This window comes from Vigna unguiculata, chromosome 9 (genome assembly GCF_004118075.2).
Source record: "Vigna unguiculata cultivar IT97K-499-35 chromosome 9, ASM411807v1, whole genome shotgun sequence".
Taxonomy (NCBI): Eukaryota; Viridiplantae; Streptophyta; class Magnoliopsida; order Fabales; family Fabaceae; genus Vigna; species Vigna unguiculata.
This window is the reverse complement of record NC_040287.1, coordinates 41,887,068-41,911,837: the sequence shown is the minus strand read 5'-3', so window position 1 is coordinate 41,911,837 and position 24,770 is coordinate 41,887,068. Positions and strand designations below refer to the sequence as shown.

The window sequence follows — 24,770 nt, the reverse complement described above, 5'->3', positions numbered from 1 at the left end:
TATTTAATATTTCACTATTATTTATTTTAATCTGTTATTTATACCATTCTATAAGGTTTAATATTTGATCATTTCTTTTTGGTGTGAACAATTTTACTACCAAAAGATAGAGAAGTGTTAGCAATATTATCTCTAATACTCTCTTAAAACTGTATCTTATTGATTTAAATTTACTTAATCTCAATAGTATCAGGTGAGGAAATCATTAAATGATTAGTGAGACCCATAGTGATTTTCAATTAATAACAAGCGAGTGTTTAAAATGGTTTTATTTATTATCATTTTTTATTTTTAATATTGCTAGCTGATTATTCTTTCATTATTATAAGAAAACACTAATCAATTGTCTGTACCAATAACAACACTTCAAACATTTTTTTTTTCTTTCACTTACAAAGAAAACAGAAAAAAAAAAGAGGTTGAAAATACGTTTGATTGAAAATTAAAAAATATTTTGTAAATAGTTTTAACATAGATCAAAAGCTTAAAATAAAGAAAACTTCTCACTAAAACGGCAACGGAGATTGGAAGTGTAAACAACATTGATCGATAAAACAACAGTAGTGTCTAGAGAAGTGGCGCGTCAAACAAGAAATTAAAAATAAAAAGGCATAAAACCGAACAAAAAATTATAAATGTTAACAAATTGAAAATCAAAACAATAAATTCAAAAAAAATATTTTAACAAACCAAATGCCCCATACATAAAAGTATTCCATAATCCATGAATTATGTTTTTATAACATTTGTTGCTAACTACATTTTCTAATTTTAAATTGGCGATTTCATGTCCACATTGAGCCAAAAAAGTTGTATCGTTTACATTATAGGCAATGATAACGTTAAGGCAGATTAAATTCCATAAAAAATGAAAATTATATTGCCAGAAAGTAAAGAAAAGAAAAAGAAAAAAGACATCATCCAGCTGTTGGTGCCTGCAATCAATCTTCATCTAAAATACAATCATCGAAAGATTGACCAAAAGAAAAGTAATAAATTTGGCAAATTCTCAAAACAAGGGAAGAAAACGTAGAAGAGCCTTTCATTAAAAAAATTATACACGTAGCATTTGAAACTGGTTGCAAACAAGGGTCACAATTGCTCATCAAATTAAAAGCTAACTTGATCACATCAAAAAGCATATGAACCTGCATTCAGCCGTCCCCATCACATTGAACGGCAATCAACATCACCAATCAACAGAGTTCATTCAACTGCTAATCTCATGATCCATTTTCATCCTCTTTGAACTTTGTATCCCCGGCACGTTATTACCTCGTGGCTGAAATGAGGCGTCATGCTGGTAGGCACAGTTGGCTCCATTCCGGCATCCTCTAGAACTGTTGAAAAAGATACAAGGCTTCATTATCTTTGGTTTTGACACTTTAGCTCTTTGATTGTATGTTGGCTCATAACTTGTTACTGGCTGGTGAATCTGACGTTTACTGGAATATGGAAGTGTTTCTTGTTTATCTCCACCATGTTGCTGAATTAAACTCTTATAGTAGTTAACATCTTTCGCAGCAGGAACTTCAACAGGAGAAGAAACAACAGCTGAACTGGCTGCAGGCCTAGGAGGCCATTGGGTAGAAACAGGTGCCACCTGACCTCCGGTGGATGGTGTATACGAAGAAGTGGCTGGGAAAGCAATCGATGAAGGTGTGGCGGTTTCTCCTTGAATAACAGGAATATGAGGATTTGAAAAAACCGCACTGGAAGACCCCACATTATGTACATATTGCGAATTATTAGTAGCTCCATAATCTCTAACCAGTTTCTCAATCACTTCTGGATTGCTGAGAATATTATTAAGTAATTCATGGTCAATCAATTTCCCTTGTTCGTTGCTCCTCACAATGTTAGTTAAAGCAACAGATGCAGCAGCTACATCAGATGTCAGACCACGAGCATATTGCGTACTTGTGGCAGAGTTTGAATTCTTCAACATACCAGGAGGTAATTCAAGGGATTGTGAAGCATCAACTGGTTCCATGGAATCCGATAATGCATCTGGTGCTGCATCTTCATCTTCAATTGCCGTTATTGGTATCAGAGCAGCTTGACCATCCATGTAATTTGAATCTTCAACATCCACTGAAACGGAAGGGCTGTATGCAGGGGAGAAAAAATCTTTTATGACAAAATATGGATACAAAGAAAAATTACAGTACAAGGTACGGAGGAGACACAAACTTCGGAGGAATGGATGATGTGCGAGGATAAATAGCTTCAAGTACTCTCATCTCCCTCTGACGTTGATCCTCTACCTCTTTGCTTTCTTCCCCACACACTACTTGCCATGTGAGATCTAGCACAATCTGGGAGAATCACAAAATTGACTAAAAAAGATGTAATAACGAAGACAAACTCATGGATATAACTATTTTTTCTCACTTTTCTTTCACCTATTTGGACATATAGATAATACTGAAAATTACAGAGGAAAAATGCTTAATAGAGAACTAAAACAAAACTACCTTTGGAGGAATAATCCACTTAATAACTGGTATTTGAGATGGCTTAATCTCAAACTGACATGAAGTATGAGTTCCCTCAAATCCAGGAGGCAGAATGTCATCGGAACCTGGCCCACCTGCAGGCAACTGCAATGATGCCTTAGCTTGGAGGTGATCTTGAGAATTTAATCCAACCTGTGAAGGGGAATCTTCTGATAAGAATAGCCTAACCTGATCGATGAAAAAGCATTAGTCTTTTGCCGTTTGGCACTCTTCTAACATTTATTCATATATCCAATAATAAGACAGAATATTCTGCAGTAACTAATTATTGATACTATCAACTCGATATAACCACAAGTAGGTGATTACTAAATGCAAATACTTGAAGAACAAAGAAAATCATCTTAACGTTGAGGCGAATACATAAGATCAACCAACATGAACTTATTGAGTACAAAACACGAACTCGAAAAAATTAAATATCTCCGCACAAAATATGATAAAATAAACTCTCTCGGACAGACATAATGATCACTTACACTTATTACATCCAAATCAACATTAATCATCACAAACACATAATCAAACAATTCATGAAACAGTTAGCTAAAATATACTGATGAAACTAATATATGCACTAGCATTCAGAGTAGTTGCAATCATATTAGAGGCAAATTCCCATTCAAATTATATAAATCGTATTTTCATCCACTAGGTACACGAAAGGCCAAGATCCAATATCTTCAATTACTTAGTATTCTTTAAGATTTTCACAGCCTACTGTAGACTCAAGGACTAACTGCATCCAGAATACCCCACCCTGGATGGAAACACTACTGCATAAAAACACAAGTTACAATCTCGCCATAGCACTAAGCAAGAAGATACTGATGCGTCTCATTGAAACTGGACACACAAAAATATCTTCCCACAAGTGAGTCTGGCCTTCTTTCCATGTCCAATGTGGACAGATTGATACTTGGGGTGAAACCAGATTATGATCCCTGATCAGAAAAAGTAACAGATTCTTAAATCCAAACGGCAAACAGTTTCAAAAAGTCTCTGACTATATCTTTCCACCTCTTCATCTCAGATTTGGACTGCAAAGACCACATAGAACTTATATAATCACACTTTCATCCACAGATAATCTATGAACAAAAAAATTAAATTGAACAAAAAAAGGAAGTGCATATATAAGGATTATGTAGAATTCTTTTAATCATAAAAATAAAACCAATGTCACAAAAAAAAATAGTTGGACAGATCAATGCATCACTTTGAAATTAGTACTATCTTCTTCTATAAAAACAATTACGGGAAATAAGAAAATTATAGACCACAAAAGAAGTCAGAGGAATCAGCTAAACCATTGTTACAGACAGAAAGCATAAGCATACAAGTTAACATCCACAAGGATACATCTCAAAGAAATATAAAATACCAGGAAGAATGGATTCCTTTTTCCACTTGAGCAATTAAGAAAGGTTAGCAAAATAGTGACAAGTTTAGAATGACCATTCTAAATTTATTCAGAAAATAAACCACTAGCGGATAACATAAGCAATCTAATATCCGCATATCCACACCCTAAATCATTTAAAAAATGTCTGGAAATATAATGTGCAATTGCAGTAACACATAATTAGACATATATTTCAAACCGTTAAAGCATTTAAGATGTGATCCAATTATGGAAAATTTTCCTTTTCCAGTGTCATCTTAAGTGTGTGGAAAGCATATAGGCATCTAGAAAAGCAAGGCCTACTAATGTCTTCTCTCCTCAGGAGTCCTGAGCCAACGGGATTCATTCCTATATGAAATATTGATGATAATGCACTATGAAAATGAAAGTATAAGTGGAAATCTTCAACAACAAAAAAATGCGCATAAGGGGACATAATGAAAAACAAGAAATTGACTGACTAGCTGATACAAGGGCAGTCATTCTCCAAGAATAAACTATGTTTCAAATAGAATAACATAGGTCCCGAGTAAATTGCTGAAGTTTCATCCCGTACACATGAAGTCTTCCATGTAACTATGCATTAAATAACAGATTGCAGTAGGCTATTAATAGCTTTTTCTAATCACACAACAACAAACATCAACTCCACAACATCATGCATTCCATAAAACTGAAACTAAACATTCGAGCAATAATATCACACATAATAATTCCAATTTTTTAAAACATACAAACAGTTCACAAATCACATTTAGTCATCAAGCCGCAGGAATTTGATGTTATCCTGGTGGAGGCAAATTTGGACAGTAGAGGTATATATATAATGTATTTCTGTCAGAAAATATTAGTAGATGCATTTTACTAATTTCATTATTGCCTTCTTCAGGAGTTTTAATAGAGCACTTCAAGCAAAAGTTGGTAATTATTTTTTCTTGCATGTGATTCTCCTACAGTCTATAAGATTGCAAATGTCACCCATAGTCAAAGATGCACTTGCCCAAGTCTCGTATCAACATTTCAAATCACATGTCAAGACTCATTTTCTCAAATGATCTTTCTTATATTGGCTGATTACCTCACAACTTACCAGTAGCTTCAAGTGAATAAAGAAGAAAAACAGCACGCAGCTTATCATGGTTCCTAAGTTCCTTTGTCTTTTGGAACAAAACCTTACTTTCATTTTTCTTCTCCCATGACTTACAGCCTATTTTATAGTCTTCTTAATCTATGGCCAGTTAACTTTCATTCAAAACAAATCAGGAAGAAAATCCTCAAAGATTTATTTTTTTAATTAGGGCCATTCCTTCCCCTATCAAAACTACACTGCGACTTTGAAAGGTTGCACCCTCAGACAAACCCCGATCATACTCATGCTGTAATCAGTTGTCAAATGATGTTTCTGTCATTGCCCGACGACCTTACCGGCAGCTCCAAATGAATGAAGAAGCAGGACGGCATACACCTTATGAGGAATTTCAAATACCATGAAATATTTCACTTTAGTTCCTTTCGTATTCTGAAACAGATTACCTTTCTCTTTCTTCATTTCTTCTTCAATCATTTAAAAATCCCATTTTATAGAAATTTAATCCATGATGACTCAACTTTCATTGAAAACAAGTTAGAGAGAGAGTCCTCCAGGGTTTACAATTTCAATTAGGGTTATCCCTTCCCCGGCCCGGCAACATTACACTGCATCTGTGTTAACTTCGACTTGGAAAGGTAAAACCCTCGATTCCCAGAGAAGCAAAAAGAGCGATCAGATTGTAATCGGAATCCAAGGTAGATTACGGAGTACGAACAGAGAGAAGAACACAGAGTGAGGTTAATGGAAGACAAAAAGGCATAAATTACAAAAAAAAAAAAAAAAGGTTTACAAGAGTAGCGAGTATCGGATGTTAAGCATATGGGAAGGAAGGAAGGGATCGATTCGGGATTGGGCAGATAATTTTACCTGACAAAGATCTAAATCGGAGGCCCATGAAACTCTTTTGGATTTTTGCAATCGGCGCATAATTAGGGAATGGATCGTTAAACTTCTTGGATGGAAAATGTGTGTGAGTATGGAAGAAAAGATTGGAGAGTAAACCCTAACCAGAGAAAGGTATTTATAACTTCGAAGGGCCCTCACCGTCACGCACACGCATACGCACACACGCACCTCTCTATCTATCCATCTATCGCAGTTCTTCGCTCTCTCTTCACATGCTCACAACATCTTTCTTTCCTTCCCAGCTTCCCCTTTTTTCTTAAAGCTCTCAACCTCAAATTCGAACAACTTGCAAATTCGAAGCAATTATCGCCCCCACTTTTTCTCTTTCTATATTTCCACTTTTTTTTTTTTTTTCATTACATTACCCCATTATCTCTCTATGTGTAATATAGTTACACATTTTCTCCTTAATTATTTTCTCATGACAAGACAAGCCAGATCAGTCTTAACTCAAGTACATTTAAAAAATCATCGTATTAAGTTAGCTTTATTAAATTTTCAATGATTGATGAAATTTATATATGTAAAAGTTTGCGTCTTTTCTACACACTCATGGTAAATTTTTTTTTTGGCCAGCTATTTTTATTTTCCAAAGTTAGTTTTTTTTTCTGTTAAAATACTGTTAATATTGCAATTGTCCTTCCAGATGTGAGTTTGTTTTCTTTGATGGCTTTCAAAAGCAATCTTGAAAAAGTCTATTTGTATATTTGAAAATTAAACATCTGGAAGCCTGTCCACATATTTTTTTTTTCATTACTATACTCCTAAAAATCTATTTGTTACACATTCTACAAAAGAGTTCCAAAAGTCTTTTTATTTAGTTTCAGGAGCATAAGTGTAGAAAAATTATATATAGACATTAGAAAGTTTAATTATGAAAATATACAGATTAGCTTCCAGAAGATTTATTTGAGGGTGTTTCTGGAGAAGCACGCGTGGTGTTCCATGCGAATTTGAGAATTAACGTACCACCAAGAAGGCTATTTAGGGGAAATATAAATAAGAATAAAAAATAGTATCTTTGAAAAGGGGGTGTGAAAAGTAATAGTTTGTAGGGCCTGTTATCAATAAGGCTGAAATCAGGCCTACGACTTTATTAAGGCAGTTTCTTCTTGCATTTTCATATGATTCTTCTCCCACTTCTATAAATATAATTTTTTTTTAAATCGTGTAATCTGATAGTTAAAAGTGATTATATTATAATTTTTTTATTCTTTTATTACGGATGGGTGAGCAATCCAACTTGCCAATAATTTAACTTGGGTGAATCAAGTTTTTAATTGTCAGGTTGAATTTGAGTTAATATTAAAATTTGCAAATTTTTAAAACCCACTTGACTGAAATTTATAATGAGTTGGATTGATCTGAGGTGTTAACTTATTTTAACAACTCTAATGACAATGAGAAAACTTCATATGTTAAATGTGCGCAATGAGAAGTCTTATATGCTTTATATTCTTATTATTTTATATAAATAATAATTTTGTGTAGCATCAATTTTTTTAATTATTTTATACAAATAATAACTTTTGTAGCAACATTTTTTTTAAATTACGTCAAGCACAGTGAATTTTTTTAATAGTAATTTTTTCCTTAATTTTAAATGATATTTAACAATGGAGATGCAATGAACAAAAGTTTTTTTTTTAAACTTTAATTATTTAAAACATCTTAGAGTTACCAACGGTGGGGTTTTTCACTTTAAATGATTGTTTGAAGATTATTATAAAACTCACATCTTCAACATAGAATTCCCTTTTAAGAAGATATGATTGGATGAGTTCTTACATGAATTTTTTGTAGAGGAAAAAATTAAAAAAAAAGAAAAATTAAAGCTAAATTTAACCTATACACAAATTATAAATCAAAAGTTAAAAAATTAGAAGAACCTTTTTCACAAATTAGCAGTCACATGAATTCATTTTAGTTTTCCTTTTTTTTAGTGTTTCGAGAAATTTGTTTTTGGCTTAAATAACTTTTTCGTCATTATTTTTGTAGTATTTGTTTCGTATGATCCTCATTTTTACCAAATGTTTAAAATGATCCTCATTTTCACAATTCGTGTTTAATTTAGTCATTTTGTGTGACGTTGTTTAAATCAGTAACGAAACAATGTACAGGTGGCACTGTTTGTATTACATACATTGTACTGGAGTGTATTACGTGTATTGTACAAGTGTACTAATTAGATATTTGGGGATAAATAGGTAAGCTAGGGTTTTGAAAATGAATTGTTGGGCAGTTGGTCAGTTGCTGCAATCTTCTTCCTCCATTCCCAATTTGTGTTGTTGCAATCTTCTTCTTCCTGCAATCCCATGTCACGGTCCGATCGTCTTCCTTTACCTCTGGTTGTAATCGTTGGAGGCAATAGTATTGTAGCAATTCATGCAATGTTGGTGGTTCAACGATAAACCCTAGCTCACCTATTTATCTTCAAATATCTAATTACTACACATGTACGGTACACGTAATATACCTCAATACAAATATAATGTAATACAAATAGTGTCACATGTACAGTGTTCTGTTACTGATTTAAATGACGTCACAAAAAATGACTAAATTAAACACGAATTACGAAAATGATGACCATTTTAAACATTTGGTAAAAATGAGGATCATTCGCAACAAATACTTCGAAAATGATGATCATTCTAAATATTTAGTAAAAATGAGGACCATTCGCATCAAACACTACGAAAACAAGAACGAAAAAAATATCTGAGCCTCGGCCTTCGTTCTTTGAAACTCTGTTATTCTCGAAAGAGCGCCAACCCATAGTCATCGTGCCACTTTAGTGTACCTGTATTGGTTCGGTGTTATTTGCTTCGTGCTTATCAAATTTCTGTAGTTTGCTTATAGGTAGTTCCTTTAATTTTCACACTGATAAAAGAAAACTAATTTAAAAAGTTTTTTGTCATCAATTATTATTTTTTAATTAGAAAACTTCAGAAATATCGTTTGATTAATCTCTATCATTTCCAACTCGTAATTTTATTTTTTTGTAGTTAGTTCGTTGACATCTCAAATCATCCAAGAGAAATTCACAGCTCTGCTTATGAAAAATTCCGATACACTTCCACCATAATAATAGTTTGCTTTTCGCCGACTCCAAAAGAATCGGGCTTACAAGGCTTTGGCATATCACAGCTGAGTTTTGGCTCTTTTTCTCCTCCACTTTAGTTTTCTCAAAAGAGTTCTCAAGTCATAAGAAGAAGGGAAAAAAAATAATCAGGATGATATTCAGCCTATTTGGATAACGATGAGTAAGAATAGCCTACAATCCTTCAGTTGGTCAAAATCAAACAAAAATACATTCAACAAACATTAAAAATATTTCATAAAGTTTGAACTCTGAAACTTACAAATCGCGTGCGCCTCACAGGTATGGCACAATAATAACCATGACCAGAGCAACAAACAATGTACATAACATATATAAGCCTCGCTCACTTTTACACATGAATGTTCCCAGCAGTCACAACCAAACTGAGCACCTTCAAATTTGGGGAAGCAGAAAAGGGAGGCAAAGAATGCAAAGTGTCAAGAAATATATTTAAAGAGAGAAAAAAGAAAAGCATGTAAACGGAGCAGCTATGCTTCAAAGAGAATTAACAAATGAAATCATCGTAGAAGCTTGTCAGCACACTTCCGCCATCAATTCACCTCTGCCATTTTCTCTCTGGAAGAAAAAAAATCAAGTGGTAAGTAGAACAGCTTAAAAAGCAGATTTTTTTTTCTCTTCTCTTCATGACAAAAATCTATGTTCTCCACAAATAAGGGCGGACACTGGACACCCAGTATGTTAAGCTCAATAACCAGGATTATTCTGACTTGCTATAAGAAGGTGAGGCAAAGAAAGCACAAGGGATCAGAGACAGCCATACATTACAAATATCTTAGAGGTAGAGCAGCAGTGATATATTCACAAGGATGCTGGCCTAAGAAGTTAAAACAACTTTGTTTCATTAATATGGAAATTATGCTTAAAATCTCCCTAACCATATGCCTCCAGTAGCAGTTGGGCCTCAAAATGTGGTGGCATTTCCAACATTACTTTTAAAAAGAAACTGATAAAAAAAGTCTCTCACATTCTAGTTCACCCGCCGCAAGCAATCTAATGGTCAGAAACACAAATTTAGGTAATATAAATATTAACTTTTGACAAACCAAATCCCAGACATAATCTGTAAACATAGGCTGGATTCTGCACAGCCCTGATTGATCGAAGCTTGTCCCCCCCTCCCACACACAAAAAAAAAGTTATCCATTACTAGCATGTCAAACAGCCCTAACAATGCAATAGACAGCCAAGATAACGGCTTATCAATTAATCATAATTTTACTAGCAACAACCATTACAGGTACAAAACTAAATTGATAGAAAACCCAATTGTAGAGGCTTTTAAAATCAATGAAGACAAAAATGATGATCCATTCACAATAACAAGAAGATTCAAGCTTCAAAATCCTAGCAAAAGAAGTTACTTATACTCTAAAATTTACCTTGAGGAGGGTTTACATTGTTGCCTTTGGCAGTCTGCTGTGCCTTAGATGTTGATCGCTGGATACGTGGAGATCCTTGTCTACCAGCGGCACCAGGCAAGGAAAGCCTCTTCTTAACTTCAACGTCCCGTTCATTCACATCTGGGCTTGATCTTGGCGAGTTATTTGCATTAATCTTGGCCTTAGCAGATTCTGTAGCTTGCATGAAATGGGGAACAGAATTGTTGTTAGTATTATTATCTCTAGGTTCTTGATCAATGTGATCAGGCTTTACTGAGCCAAAGGAAGTGCGTCTCTTTCCATTCTGCTGATCTTTAGGTAGTTGCTCCCTACTGCCTCTTGATCCCGAATCTTGATTTGGAGTTGCAGGAGATTTGTTACTTAAGGGTAGGCTCCGACGTTTAATGCCAGCTCTATTCTTGTTGATTTTGCTCTCTTTAGGTTGCACAGACACTTGACTTGAAGGGGTTCCTTGTGATTCAGGAACAGTCAAATGGCTTCTAGGTGATGCTTCTGGAGATGATCTTAAATCTTGCAGACCAGTCTCTTCTGGTTCTCTCTGCAGATCAGATGCATCTTTCTCAATATTACTAATAGCAGGCTCTCCAGAGTCCACAGCCACCAAAGAGTGACCCAAATTGCCACTAATGTCATCAACAACCTCCGACTGATCCAAAACAGAAGTAGCTACATTAGAAGCTGGGATGGAAGATGAAACATTGGCCTCATCATCACGGTTTATTGTGTTCTCAAGATTACCAATCCCTTCCACCAAATCTTTGGCATCTCGTTCATTTTCCATTACACCAGGCTCTGATATGTCAGGTGAATCAAGAGTTGAAGAAATGGAGAGTTCAGTGCCACAATCAGAACCAGCAAGCCTAGAAAGATAAAGAGCAGGATTTTCAAATGCAAACTCTTTTGATTTATATGCACTGTCATTGCCAACAGAAGAGGTGTCTCCTTGTGATTCAACTACTGAATCTTGGTAGGACAAATTGTTTGTCCTGCCTGGATTTGCTATTGAACTCAGCTCTTCAAATTTTGACTGTGCAGCAATAAATGCAGGATTACTGACCTTTTTTGATCCATTCACAGTTTTCTTTCCTTCAGACTCTAGTTTGTCTGAAGAAAATCTTTTCACGGATCGTTTGTTCTGCTCACTGTCAATTTCGGGCTTCTGATAAAAAGAAGTATGCTCTGGTGGTGGGGTAATTTCAGGCTCCCCATGAAGAGAAGTATGTTCTGATGATGGGGCAATTTCAGGTCCCTTGTGAAGAGAGTAAAGCTCTGGTGCGGCACTTGCATCTGATGCTGAATTGTCATTTTGAAAGGAATTGGTATCAGCTAAGGTAACTTTGGCATCATATGAAGTCTTTTCTTCAGCAGGAACCTGTTCCAAGTCATCTTTTACAATAGATGGTGCGGAGCAGCTTGCTTGAAACTCAAAGTTATTAGCGTCATAAGTAATTGACTTTTCTTCATCCTCAGATGGCAGAGATGAATCTTCAACAGTGGGTATTGAGTCAGTGGCTGAGGGAAAGGGTTCAGATGGAATACCAGTTTCAAATTGAAACACAGGGGCGCTATCCTTGCTTTCCTTTGACTGTTCTGTTAGAGAACTAGTTTCATTTTCATTGCAATCTGCAATATCTTTTGATGATATGGACATCCACCTTTCCAACCATTTCCAAGCAGAATCGGCTTTAGAAGGATCACACTTGACATGGATAGGTTTGTTCTTTGGTGTTGATTCCAACAGCTTGAATGTAAAAAGAAAAAAAAAGGATGGGAAGAGATCTAGTGAGATAATAAACAAATATAGGAACTGCGAAGTGGTGAACAAACATATCCATCTTCAGCATACCTGACTTGCAAACCTATTGCTAAGGAGCTTCTCAATGGAAGTGTAATTCACATTTGATTTGGTCATCAGATTTTCTTTTCCCTAAACAAAGGTAAAAAAAAATGGTCATACTTAGAGCAAGGTTTCCAGCATATCAATTAATGATACTACAGATCATATGATACTCTTCCAAATTACAATATAAAAAATAAAAAATTCAACTATTAAACAATGAAACAAAGATCCTATGTTCCAGATTTCCAGTAATCGTATTGAATGCTTAAAGTATTACGGAGGGAAAATTCTATGGGCTAAACATGTGCCAAGTTGAAGCAAATTAAACAAGTAACAACTGGGCAATAATCATCAAACTTATTACACTGAGGACAAATCAATTGCCAATCACTAATTTCAAGTTTGAAATAACAATACCAAAATTTCGGAGGCATCCTTTTTGTCATCCTTGTGATTTAAATGATTTTCCAGATGTGACTGCTGAGCACGACGAGTTCGCACAAGGACCTGCATTTTGATTATGGATTGAACACAACGCAGGGTTCCCAGAGCATGGCTCCGGACCAAGTGCCCACGAATGGCAGCTTGCAACTTCACTACTTTCTTACGCTGTAGCAGTTCCCTCTGAGCCTGAAGGCAACGAGACCAATACACAGAAAAGGAAGTTAAAACTGTTCCTTCTTTCAATGTTCTGGATTAGCAAAATTTCCAAAGGTAAACATACCAATAACCCCCTAATAGCTGTCTGGATGACGATGACATCAGACTCTGTTGGATTCACATCCACCTTCCTCTCAGTTTCAATTACATTCGTTTCCGCTACTTGTGAGTTTTCAAAGGAGCATAACTGGGGCTTCTCATCAGAGCAATTCGTTGTGTAAACCTTCTCAACAACATTAGGTTCAGAAAGTGGTTGAAAATTAAAATTAGTACATTCTGCACTTTCTTTATTTGTCGAAGATGGAGCCTCTGCTATCACTGTATTGCTAAGCACACGATGCCTTGCAGATTTTTTGCGGAAACTCCAACCACGTTTATCATTAGACTCCTTGATCTGGAATAATATTTTAAAAAAATGTGTGAAAAACAAACGTGGAGCCACGCATGTAACAATAGCAAGAATACATAACCTCAGTTTCTTCTTACTGCTAGCAAGAAAGTAGAAAGAAGAAATGCTCAATATAAATATATTTCTACCAAACATCCTCCACAAGAGTATTTATGGGAATTTATAGTTTTCCAGCATGAATTACATGCAAGAAGCCAGGAACGTGATTCCGTTCCTAGCTTCATTGAACTCAAATGGTACTTCCTACATTTAGTACTAAAACATATTCAGTACGACGAGGATGTTTACATCCCACCCTTCGGGTTTCAAATAGTGCAATATAAATCCTACTTATAGAGTGGGATTGCTGATTATTGGTAAGCTAGAATAAGCATTTTCTAATACATGTTTATTTAAAACTACAAACTATTTCCCATATTCCTTGTCCAAAACATATGGCCAAAATGGATGGTTATTTCAGTCACAACAGAACCATGATGTTTGAAATGCAGTCAAATATTAACTGTACTAACTTAACAAAAGTAAATTCTGGTGGTATTCAAAAGTTTTTTATGGTACTCCTTTTAATTTCAGCTTTCAAATAGTTTTAGTACGGAACTTAGAACTGGAAACAACAGTAAATTACAAAGAATATTTTTGCTCTAAGCAAGTTAAAATATGTATATTTTTATTTTTTCCTGTAATTTATCTAAAACTACATTGACGCTGCGTCTAAAATGTAAGATTGAAATGGAATGATGCTTCAATCATGAAAGATCCATCTTGTTCAGATGCAGAACTCTTGCAATTTTGCAAAAGAAAAGTCAGCTCGTGAAACACCCTTTTACAGTGTTTTCTTCAAATCCAGCTTTTAATCAGTTATACAGTCGAATTGAAAAAACGAAAACAAAGAGAAATACAGACAATTTTTCCACATGCCAGATATCATTAGTCACAAAAGACGACAGGAGACATATATTCAATTAACTAAATTCATAAAAACATTCCTAAATGAATTTTGTTTCAATGATCTTACGATTAATGCATTATGCATCTAAGACCTTCTGCACTCTTATTGATAATGCCAACAGCCAAAGGTCTTCGTATGAATCTTTCACCGACTCAAAGAAATTTACTAGAAAGCAATGTGCAGCTATTTGAAGTTACATGTGCAATGCATACACTTCATCCAGAGAAAACACAATGAACCAAGAAGCACAGATCTAAAAATAACGTCGATAGTAACTCGACATCAAAAACGCAAAATGTCACAATCCTAACGAAGTTGCCAGACGCCGGATTTAAAAAATCAGCTAACGCATACAGTTTGTGGATCGTTCCCATGCATTGGCAATGCAAACAAAAAATTTCCACATTAAGGAAAACAAAGTGAGCACAATAATTGCAATATAATGAAGAGAGAACACGTGCAGCTCCGTGAACATCCAACCGTAATCATGAAACTGAGAATGACGAGGGAGGGAGAAACGAAAAAAGGAAAGTAAATGATGGAAAAAGCGCATCAGACTACATTGTAGAGGCTTTTAATAAGCTATCGAAAAAGGAAAAGAAAAAAAGAAGGGAAGGAGTGAAGGAAATGGAAGGCGAAGGTAGTGATTGACGAATGGCGGATGCAGAAGAGAGCCCTAGCACGTGAATTGGAGAAGAAGAAGAAGAAGAAGAAGAAGAAGAAGAGAAAGAAGGTGGGATCAAACATGCAGAGAGAAGAGAGTTAGAGTGGTTAAGCTGAATTGAGGAAGCAATTACCTCGGCGACTTGGTGGTAGTCGTCTTTATCGGCCGCATCGCCACCGCAAGTGATTAGCTTGAAGCAGGAGGTAGATTTGCCCATGGCTCAGTCTGGGAAAGGAACAAAACAAGAGAAGCTTTGTGTTGCGGTTGGTTACCGTATTGGAAAATGGAAATAGAAAGAGAGAAAGGTAATAAGCTTAAAATATACGGACCTCAACCCCCTCCTTAAATCTGCCTTATGTTTTTGCCTTGGAGTCCGCGTTCCGTTTCTTTCTTTGCATCACTTCATCTCATCTCCCTTCTCATTCACCTACCCAAATAAAATGGATCACTCTCTATTTTTTTTTATTTTCTTTTACTTTTTATGGTGTCACAAATTTTTTATTTTAATACAATATATATATATATATATATATATATTATTTACAATTTAACTTTTTTAACGTATCTTATCTATCTATCTATACACTCCTCCGTTTGAAATGTGAAGAAAGACGATTTTGCCTTTTGTCGCAGTTGATTAGGATTAGGATATATAGGACCATTACCACTACCATTAAGATCCAGCGTGCTGTGGTCCCTTTACCTTCTACTCAAGTCATTTTTTCATTCTTTTTGGATTTTCCTATTTTCTCTTTTAAGTAAATACAGATTCTTACCATTGATTTTTTTTTCTTTTTCGCGTGGAATAAGAGCTTTTAATGGAATCCATTCCTCCTGAATTTCTTCATGGTTTCACGCTAAAGCACTTAATTTATTCTTTAAGCTAATTTTAGAATTAAGTTTGGAATTTTGACTGTTTTTTGCAGTGTAAGTTAGTTTGGTTAATGCATAGACTAAGCGATCATAAGTTTGACTAAAAATTACAACGGGAGTTGCATCCGCTACGAAATATTCCTCATAAAAAAAAATGAATTATAGTTTCTATATTTTTTTTTCACATTTAGTTTAATCAGTCATTGTGTTTTGAGCGTTTCTCATTAAAAAATTGTTTTGCAGAAAAAATAAACAAGAATAAAAAAAAGCCTACATTTTAAATTCTTAAACGAAAGAGGAATATGCTGTCGTTTGTTACAGTGCATGCTTATAAAAGTATTCTTTTAATTTAAATCTGTTGTTATTATAATCATTATTTAGTTAAGAGATCATGATGTGTTTTACTTTATATGCACGTAACTTAATCGACATAGACTTGTCTAGAATTTAACTTCTAGGTTTTCATAACTCGAGTTTCACACTCGGTATCGTTTTTCTCAACCTTTACTATGCTTCTGTGTATATAAATCGAAGTTTGATATTTGAAGAAGAGCTCAGTTAGAATCTAGGGATAAAAAAAATAAATACCGTTGTAGTTAATAGAATTATTCTTTTTTCTTTGCCACAATTTTGTATTGGTTAAAAATCATTTAAACTTATACATTTTGTAGGTCTCGTATCTTATTACCGAATATTTTCAAAAATTTATATTTATAATAGTTAACCAACAATATTTTTAAATATAGCATCAAATAATCATGAGCATGAATATACCATACTCCATTGTGTTTTATTAAAAAGTTGGCATGCCTCTTCACAAATCCGAAGGTATTGATGAGAATCATGATTTGGCTCCTACCTATTAGAAAGTTTCAGCACTCATATCTAATCAAGAGGTGTATAAACCAACCATTGCTTGTGGCAAGTGGGTCCACGAAGCCTTAGTTAATTTCATTTGTCTCTGGTTTCCAAAGAAATATGACACTATAATTGTTTTTTTCCTGATAGGAATCAGATCATCATCTAATCAGGAAGATATTATGAATATTGTTGATTAAATCATTAAAAAAAAATATTATCAACGGTTAAAATTCGTTAATAATAATAAAATTCATCGTTAAATCAATATTATTAATGAATTATTGATGATAAAAAATCTGTCGATAATTTTAGGGTTTTTTTGTGAACGAAATTTTATATAAAGGAAAAATCAATATACATATATTTTAGCTCAATTTATGGTGTGTAATGTAAAGTATCTATGTAAGTCAAAAAACAATTTTCACAATATAAAATTTAGAGATTTAGTTTAATATAATTTGAGAATGCATGCTGCTGACTTATTACATATTGGAATATGACGTATAATAATTATGTAGAGATTTATCCTCAGGGTGGTTGGTATCTCAAAATCATAAATCTTCTCATAATTAGTTGCAAGGAACGTTCTATTATATTTTTTATGTTTTTTTTTTAGAAATTATGAGTTGTTTATTAATTGAATGGTGTTATTTGTGGTTAATATCTATTTATGTAAAAAATCAAATCATAAATATCTATTTAACCTATTAATGATATACATCTTTAATGTACTGTCGGCATGTTCAACTTTATATATAGGTTTCACTACCCTTTATCTATCTTACTACTTCTTTTTTACCCAAAAATAAAATAAAAATGAGAACGCATAATTCTAAGGCTTTCTTATAGCAAATATAGAACAATAAAAGATATACGTACCAGTTGATAATTTTTTCAGGTATGAAATGATGGTAAAAAGACTAATACTAAATAAATCATGTAAACTGTTATATTAACATTAATTTATTATGATTGTAAATCATATAGACTTAGGTTTATCCTTAATGTATCCGTTACATTCGATTTCAATTGAAGTCAGTTTAACAAATTTTGAAATTATATACCACAAAGCACTTACGTCATTCTTACTCTACATAAAAGAGTCAAGATTCTTTAAAATAATAGCACAAAATTCTCCGTGTAAAGTGGTTAAAACTGATTATTGGGTTTAACCACCTTAATCTGTGTATTAAACTCTACTGAATCTCACATATTGTCTGAATTAACTAGAACGTGTTTGGGAGTTAGATAGATTCATCCACTTGGTTTTAAAATTAGTAGAATTTAAAAAAAAATTAGAAAAATTCTAACGATAACATATTTTTTACTAATTTTTAAACTTCTAAATGATATAACAAATTTTCTAAACAAAAATATAATTCTTAAAAATATAAAAAAAAATTAATGTGTTATTTTTTTTGTTCATCAATATTAAATGACATTGAAATTAATTTTGATAAAATAAACGTATAACAATTTTGCCACTTTTAATATCAATTTTATCTTAATCAATAAATCCAAAACATTGAAAAAGACGAACACTCAAAAAGAGTGGAAGAGTTAAATTTTGATAAAAAAAATTCATAAATAATAATTCATTTATTACGTTGTGTATTTATTTTTATCTAAAATTAAATTTAGTGAGTCCTTTAAATTAGTCTCACCTAAATGATTTAGCGAATATTCTTAATTTGTAAGGAAAGTGACAAGTCTTGAAGTTTTGATCCACTTTTACAAGTCTGCCAAGTGGATTAAATTTAATCCACACTCTTTGAACTTAAAACTTAACATTTTTTTTTTACGTAAACATGTACAAGTTTTTTTATTTTTTGATAAACTGTGAAGAGTAACGGGTTAACTCATCTCACTAATTTAGTTTTTATTTTAAAATTGTCAACTCAATATCGACACATTGAACTCAAATAATAATGAATCTATATTGTTTACATTTTTTTTAGGTAATTCAATAAAAAATTGTTCAGTATAATTTTATAATCACTTTTGAGACTATTTAACTTATGTTATATAAATAACTATCGACAGTATATACATAAGAAAATTGTTATCATGGTTAAGGATTAATAATATTTTATTTTTTAAATTATGTTTGAGAATCGAAAATATATATATATATATATATATATATATATATATATATATATATATATATTATTGTCAAAAGTTATATAGTCAAAATATTATGGTTCAAATTAAAAAAGAAAAATTGCATATAGAATTTATTTGTGGAGACAAAACATCACATGGCATTAAGATTCTATATTTGCATCTATGGACATTCGACTATAACGTAATAAAGAAGCGAGAAGCTCATTGATCACTATTTTGTCTTGGCTTGCCACGTGGCTTGACTTTTTTATACGTAGAGGAGCACATGGGTGTTGTGCCATACAATACAACACAAGTCATTAATAATAAAAAGCATTATCATATTCCACCTTAACATGGACAACCTTCGACTCATTATCACGTCCATCTTTTTTTTTAAGCTAGATCTTCTACACCTTGCTATTTATCACCAATAACTTTTATGGTAAAACTACAATTATTTCTTTAATCGGAACTTCAAAAGTTATATTTAATGATATATAAACACATCTTAAATAAAACATCAAAAGTATTTATATAAAATAACTTTATAACATAAGTCTAATTTTATCAAGAATAAGTCAAACTCAAAATATAGGATCTTTAACATATTTCCTAACATTGAGGTATATATATTTTTTAAATGTGTGACTAAATACTAATAGTGGTATGACAATAAATGATATAATAAAAATTCGACAAATAATCAATTTTTTAACTTGGGTAGCACAATAAATTTAACAAATAATAAATTTTGTTATGATAAACTTAGACTCATAATTTTAATACAATATTAAGAAATGAACTTTATACTTATAAAATGAGATTTACACTATTAAGATACTAGATTTACACTATTGACATACTATGAATTTATCTTATTTTTAATATATAATGATCTTCAACATAATATACATTATGAAAACACCTAATACACTTATTTAATAATTTCATAAAATATTTACCTGCATCGTTACATATTAATGATATTTAAATCATTGACGAGATAATTAAATATGTATTAAAAATAATATAAAAATATATAATCAATACCCTTGATGTAAAACATTGATAAAAACATAAAATACGTTCTTTGGACATTCATTACTTCTATTATCCTATATATGAATTAAATATAAATTATTTTTCTTCCTAAGGATGAAAAATGCTTTTTTAAGATTTGTTCTTTCTATGTTTTTATTGAGATGATTACAACCTTCGTATTTATTTAATTTTCTTTTTTATATCATTTTTATAGGTACTTAAGTAAGGCTAAGTGAGATAGATTAGACTCACTCTAAAAATGTTTAGGATGTACAACTCATATCATTAATTTTTAGCTATTTTAACGCAGATCTTAAATTTGGTTAAAGATAATCTCCAAGAGAGATATAACCATCTCGATTCTATCTTATACAATTTTCACATTGTATAATTTAAATGCTTACATAAAAATGTACTTTACAATATCTATGCGTGCATATATGTAATACAAAATAATACAAAATTCATCTTAATAATTTGCAGAAACAATAACTATAATATAATATAATATATATATATATATATATATATATTATATAAATTAGTTCGAGACTCTTTTAGATGTTGTCAAATTACACACAAACTTTCTATTAATTTCGAAAACATTAGTACAGAAGATAATTATTTAAACAAAATAGGAATTTAAATTTAATTTTGATGAAACATTGTAATTTAGACAATGATCTATCTGAATAAAAGACCCTTTTTGATTAAAAACAAAAAAAACATTAGTCCACCCACCCCAACCTTATGTGTTAAATTATTTATTAAATTATTTATGATCACCCACTCATGTCCCTCATTCATTCAACTCCTCTACTTTTATTCCCCACACTTCCCAACCGTAACCTACCCTCACACATCTTGCAACACTTTTCTACCAAATTTTGGCTTATAAAATATTTTAGACCAATAACTATTTTTCTTATATAAAACCATCATTTTTTACTAGTCACTGTAATTTTTAATTATTGCAATCTTTATAAAAGCGTCTTGTTTTGAACGAAATCAAATGGGTCTATTCTCCTCTTATTGATCATTGGTTGATGAATAATAATTAAAATTATTATTTTTCTTAACAAATAGACTCTTTAACTTATTGTGACACTTTCTAACTTCCAAGAAATAGACCCTTCATCTCTTAAAAATAAAGACTTCCATCTTACATTAGTTAATTTAAAAACCATCAAATATAATGAATTAAATTTCCCCATAAATCCAATTAATTTTATTAAAACATGTCCCCATCTTATCAATCGCCATGGACATTTATTCTAATTGATACTTAGACGAAAGTTAAAACAATTATTAAAGACTCACTCGACTAGTTTCGTTAACTGTTTATTAGAGCGGTTTGTGATAAATGTAATTTCAAAACACTTGATTTGAAAAATAAAGTTAAATATACAAACTATTTGTCTTAGTTGATATGTTATCGTCAACAGTAGTTGACCAACTTTGTAGCCTATTTTTATATATACAAAAAAATCAAGTTAATTAGCTTCAGTAAAAAATCAGTTTTTTATTTTTTTATTTTTTACTAGAATATACTGTTTTAAAATTTATAGAAAAATAGGTTTTGCATTATTTCTAAATATTAAAACTCGAAATCAAATGTAATTTAAATATCTTTTCTTTTTCCTATTTTCTGAGATTTTTTAAAGGATAAAATGACATAATTCTACACTTTAAAACAGATAATACCTCAAAAATACATTTATTAGTTTTACAATATTAGCGGACGAATTTTTGTGTATTATTATTTCCTTCAAAACCATTCACAGTGATAATAACATGTTTGGTGTCCGATCCTTTCATTTGTATGTGACTTGGCGAATTTCCATTGGCAACGTTCAAAATTATATTTGAAACAAGAACCATATTTTTGACAAAAGACACGGAAAAACAAGGACTAGTATTTTATTCGTTAGCAATTTCACTTTTCAAATCTTGCTCTTCACTTGTCAAATCACAAATAATTGATCACCAAATACAAGTATAAACTGAGACAAACAGGTTTAGTATAAACAAGGATTTTGAATTCAAGTTCGTTACATTGCACTTGCGTTGAAAATTGAATCATAGAGTATGTTATCCATAATAACTTTACCTAACTTAACTTGAAATAGCTAATTATTTAAAATCAGTGATTTTAAAGCAAAAAAACACCATGATTATTCAATCATACAGTGATTAAAAAACATGTATTTACCCACTACCTATAACTCTCGATGGCACGTACGTACGTTGTGTTGTGTTGTGTCGTGCCCATACTTGCGTGAACATCATATCAAATCAAAGATAGAAAAAATGATTAGGTATTGGATATATGGGACAAGTTTGGTCCACAAGTTTTTACCGCACAAAATTGCTTTATCTCATGTTTTGGTGCATAAACAGTGTGAGAATGGTAAATTATTTGGTTAATTAGTTGGTCTGATAGATAAGGTTGATCCATAATTTTTGGTAGGATTATGATGTGAGTGGAAGCAGAGTGTTCCAATCATGAGAGAGGGACGTAACGTTAGTTAGATTGTGAGTAAAATAGGACTGGAGAATGAAAGAAAAAGTGATGAATGAAAATTGTTTGAATTTTTTTTTTCAGTTTTTGAATTTTATTATTTTTCTGTCAGAAATTTCAAAATACAATTATAAATATTGATTTGATGTTTTAAAATATATTAAAATATTTTTGAGGGATAGACTTTCTTAATAATGATTAATATATTTAAATTGTTTAAATTATTTGAAATATTCTAATTTAAATGTATTAATATTATTATATCAAAAAATTTATATAAGCGGGCATAAACGTTAACAAAATTTAAGAAAAAGTTTTAATTAGAATTGTTAATAAGTGAATTTTAAATTTATAAGATGAAGTTTGTATCTATTTATATAATATCAATTAGGAGAATATTAACTGGTATTTGGTGTCTTTAAAACACTACTTAAGAGATAATTAATACGTATTGATTTTATTATTTTTACATTAAAAGCTAAAATAACTAAGTATATTAATTAAAATGATATAAATACATATAACAGATTTTATAAAAGTAAAAACACCTTTTAAATTTTTAGACAATAACTTTCTAAAACAAAATAAAATTTTTAAAATTTTAAAAGTCTTTACTCAAAAGCCAAAAAAAAATATATCTACTACATTTCACTTTTGTAAATTTTTTAGACGTTTAATACTATTTTTTTTTTATTTTTCTGTTAATTTAAACGTATGTTTAATTATATTTGATTTTAACAACATTAAAATTAATTATTTTATTATTTTTAAATTTTAACTAGTGAACATTAAATAATATTAAATACATATATACAATATTTATACACATTTTTGTTTTTTAAATAACATACGGTTATATTAAATTTTATTTAATATCATACTTAATTATATATTTTTTTAAAATTTAATAGATATTAATCATCTATGACAGTGATTAGCCAGACCTATAAATTAAACTGGTAGTGAAATAAGGAAAGTAGAGTGAGGCAATGAATGGTGGTGCCCACTGTCACATGGGATCCAACAAAGCCAACCATACATTGTTGTTTCGTCAAATACTTCGTCCATTATATAAAAGCTTGTGTGCATGTGCATGCCCTCTTCTCGTTTAAAGCTTATCCCCCTGACATACTTCACATGCTACCTTCCTCTCTCTCACTCTTCCAAACTAATCATTAACCCTTCACTAAACACACCAACACTTGGACCAATCTTCCACTCTCACACCCCAAATGCATCCAAAATCACTTCTGGGCCTTTCTTCAAACCACAATTTTCACGTTGTCATTATAAAACAACTGAACTTCACCATGTTGAAGTATATATCAACCTTATAACACTAAACAAAAAAAAAACTACAATAACAAACCGAACATTGAACTTAGCACCTATGTATGATGACTTAGATCATTATTTACTTCTCTTAAACAACACGCAGACAACAGTGTTAACTACTCCCTTTCAGTCAAATCTACTCATCTTTATATGTTCCTCAATCAAATATTATGATTTGGATGCTTTATAGTAAAGCTACCTAAACTGCACAAACATTGAGGATGAGGCTACAACAATATACTTAACATACTCCTCCACTCAAATTCTCCTACAATCTCCACCTTAATAATAAAATTTAGGAATTACAAAGCTTCAATAATTACGAAAGACGAATATAGAAACAAAATTTAGGAATATGAACTGTTTCTGCATTATTCGTTTTGTCCAAAGAAGTTGCAGAACACCGTGGATTACTCGAAGGGAAGTTGATTGACTTAATCGATTCTAGATCTACTTTTCACAATATTTGATTCCTTTTCATTGCAATTAAATTTTATTTTAATCACATATTATTTGATATTTATTTTATTAACAAATTATTAAAGATTTTTTTCTGACCCTCAGAAGTTTCTTAGCAGTTTGATACACTTCCCTTTGGACACGAATCTTCACTCACTCGTGGACAACCAAAAATGACACAAACTAATAACTTGTATTTTTGATCTAATCACGCAAATTGTTAAAACTAACATTCTTTTAAAATTAAATGATTCGATGTTCTTTGCTCTTATAGAAAATTTGTCTAAAACACTTCAGGTAGTAGAAGGCAGTAAAAACTATTCTTCGACCTTGAGTTAATATTCTTAACTAAGACAATAAAAACTTACAACAAGAAAACCTGCTAATTGTTTTTACATTAATTTTCTTAAATCGAACATAAAACACAACAGTTTTCCAAAAACGTAAAACATTAATATCTTTTGATTATGATTTTTGGAGCTGTTAATTAACTGAGACGCCCATAACCGTTGAGCCAAAACTCACTTCGGATATAAAACAAAATAAACACTTAATCCACCTCAAAGTCAGCAGAAATCATACACACACGCACACACGTATTA

At 31.6% G+C, this 24,770-nt stretch overlaps 2 protein-coding genes across 2 annotated transcripts; both read right to left on the bottom strand.

The window, feature by feature from the left end:
- Positions 1-857: 857 nt before the first annotated feature.
- LOC114163036 (zinc finger CCCH domain-containing protein 6) lies at positions 858-6,282 on the bottom strand. Its single transcript, XM_028047081.1, has 4 exons — positions 5,882-6,282; positions 2,478-2,687; positions 2,194-2,318; positions 858-2,108 (listed from the first exon to the last, which is right to left on the bottom strand). The coding sequence occupies exons 1-4, from the start codon at positions 5,939-5,941 to the stop codon at positions 1,211-1,213; spliced, it is 1,293 nt and encodes a 430-aa protein (XP_027902882.1). The 5' UTR covers positions 5,942-6,282; the 3' UTR covers positions 858-1,210.
- A 2,929-nt stretch (positions 6,283-9,211) lies between these two features.
- On the bottom strand, positions 9,212-15,277 carry LOC114163089 (protein IQ-DOMAIN 32). Its single transcript, XM_028047167.1, has 6 exons — positions 15,103-15,277; positions 13,012-13,341; positions 12,705-12,917; positions 12,294-12,374; positions 10,427-12,188; positions 9,212-9,602 (listed from the first exon to the last, which is right to left on the bottom strand). The coding sequence occupies exons 1-6, from the start codon at positions 15,184-15,186 to the stop codon at positions 9,583-9,585; spliced, it is 2,490 nt and encodes an 829-aa protein (XP_027902968.1). The 5' UTR covers positions 15,187-15,277; the 3' UTR covers positions 9,212-9,582.
- Positions 15,278-24,770: the final 9,493 nt, after the last annotated feature.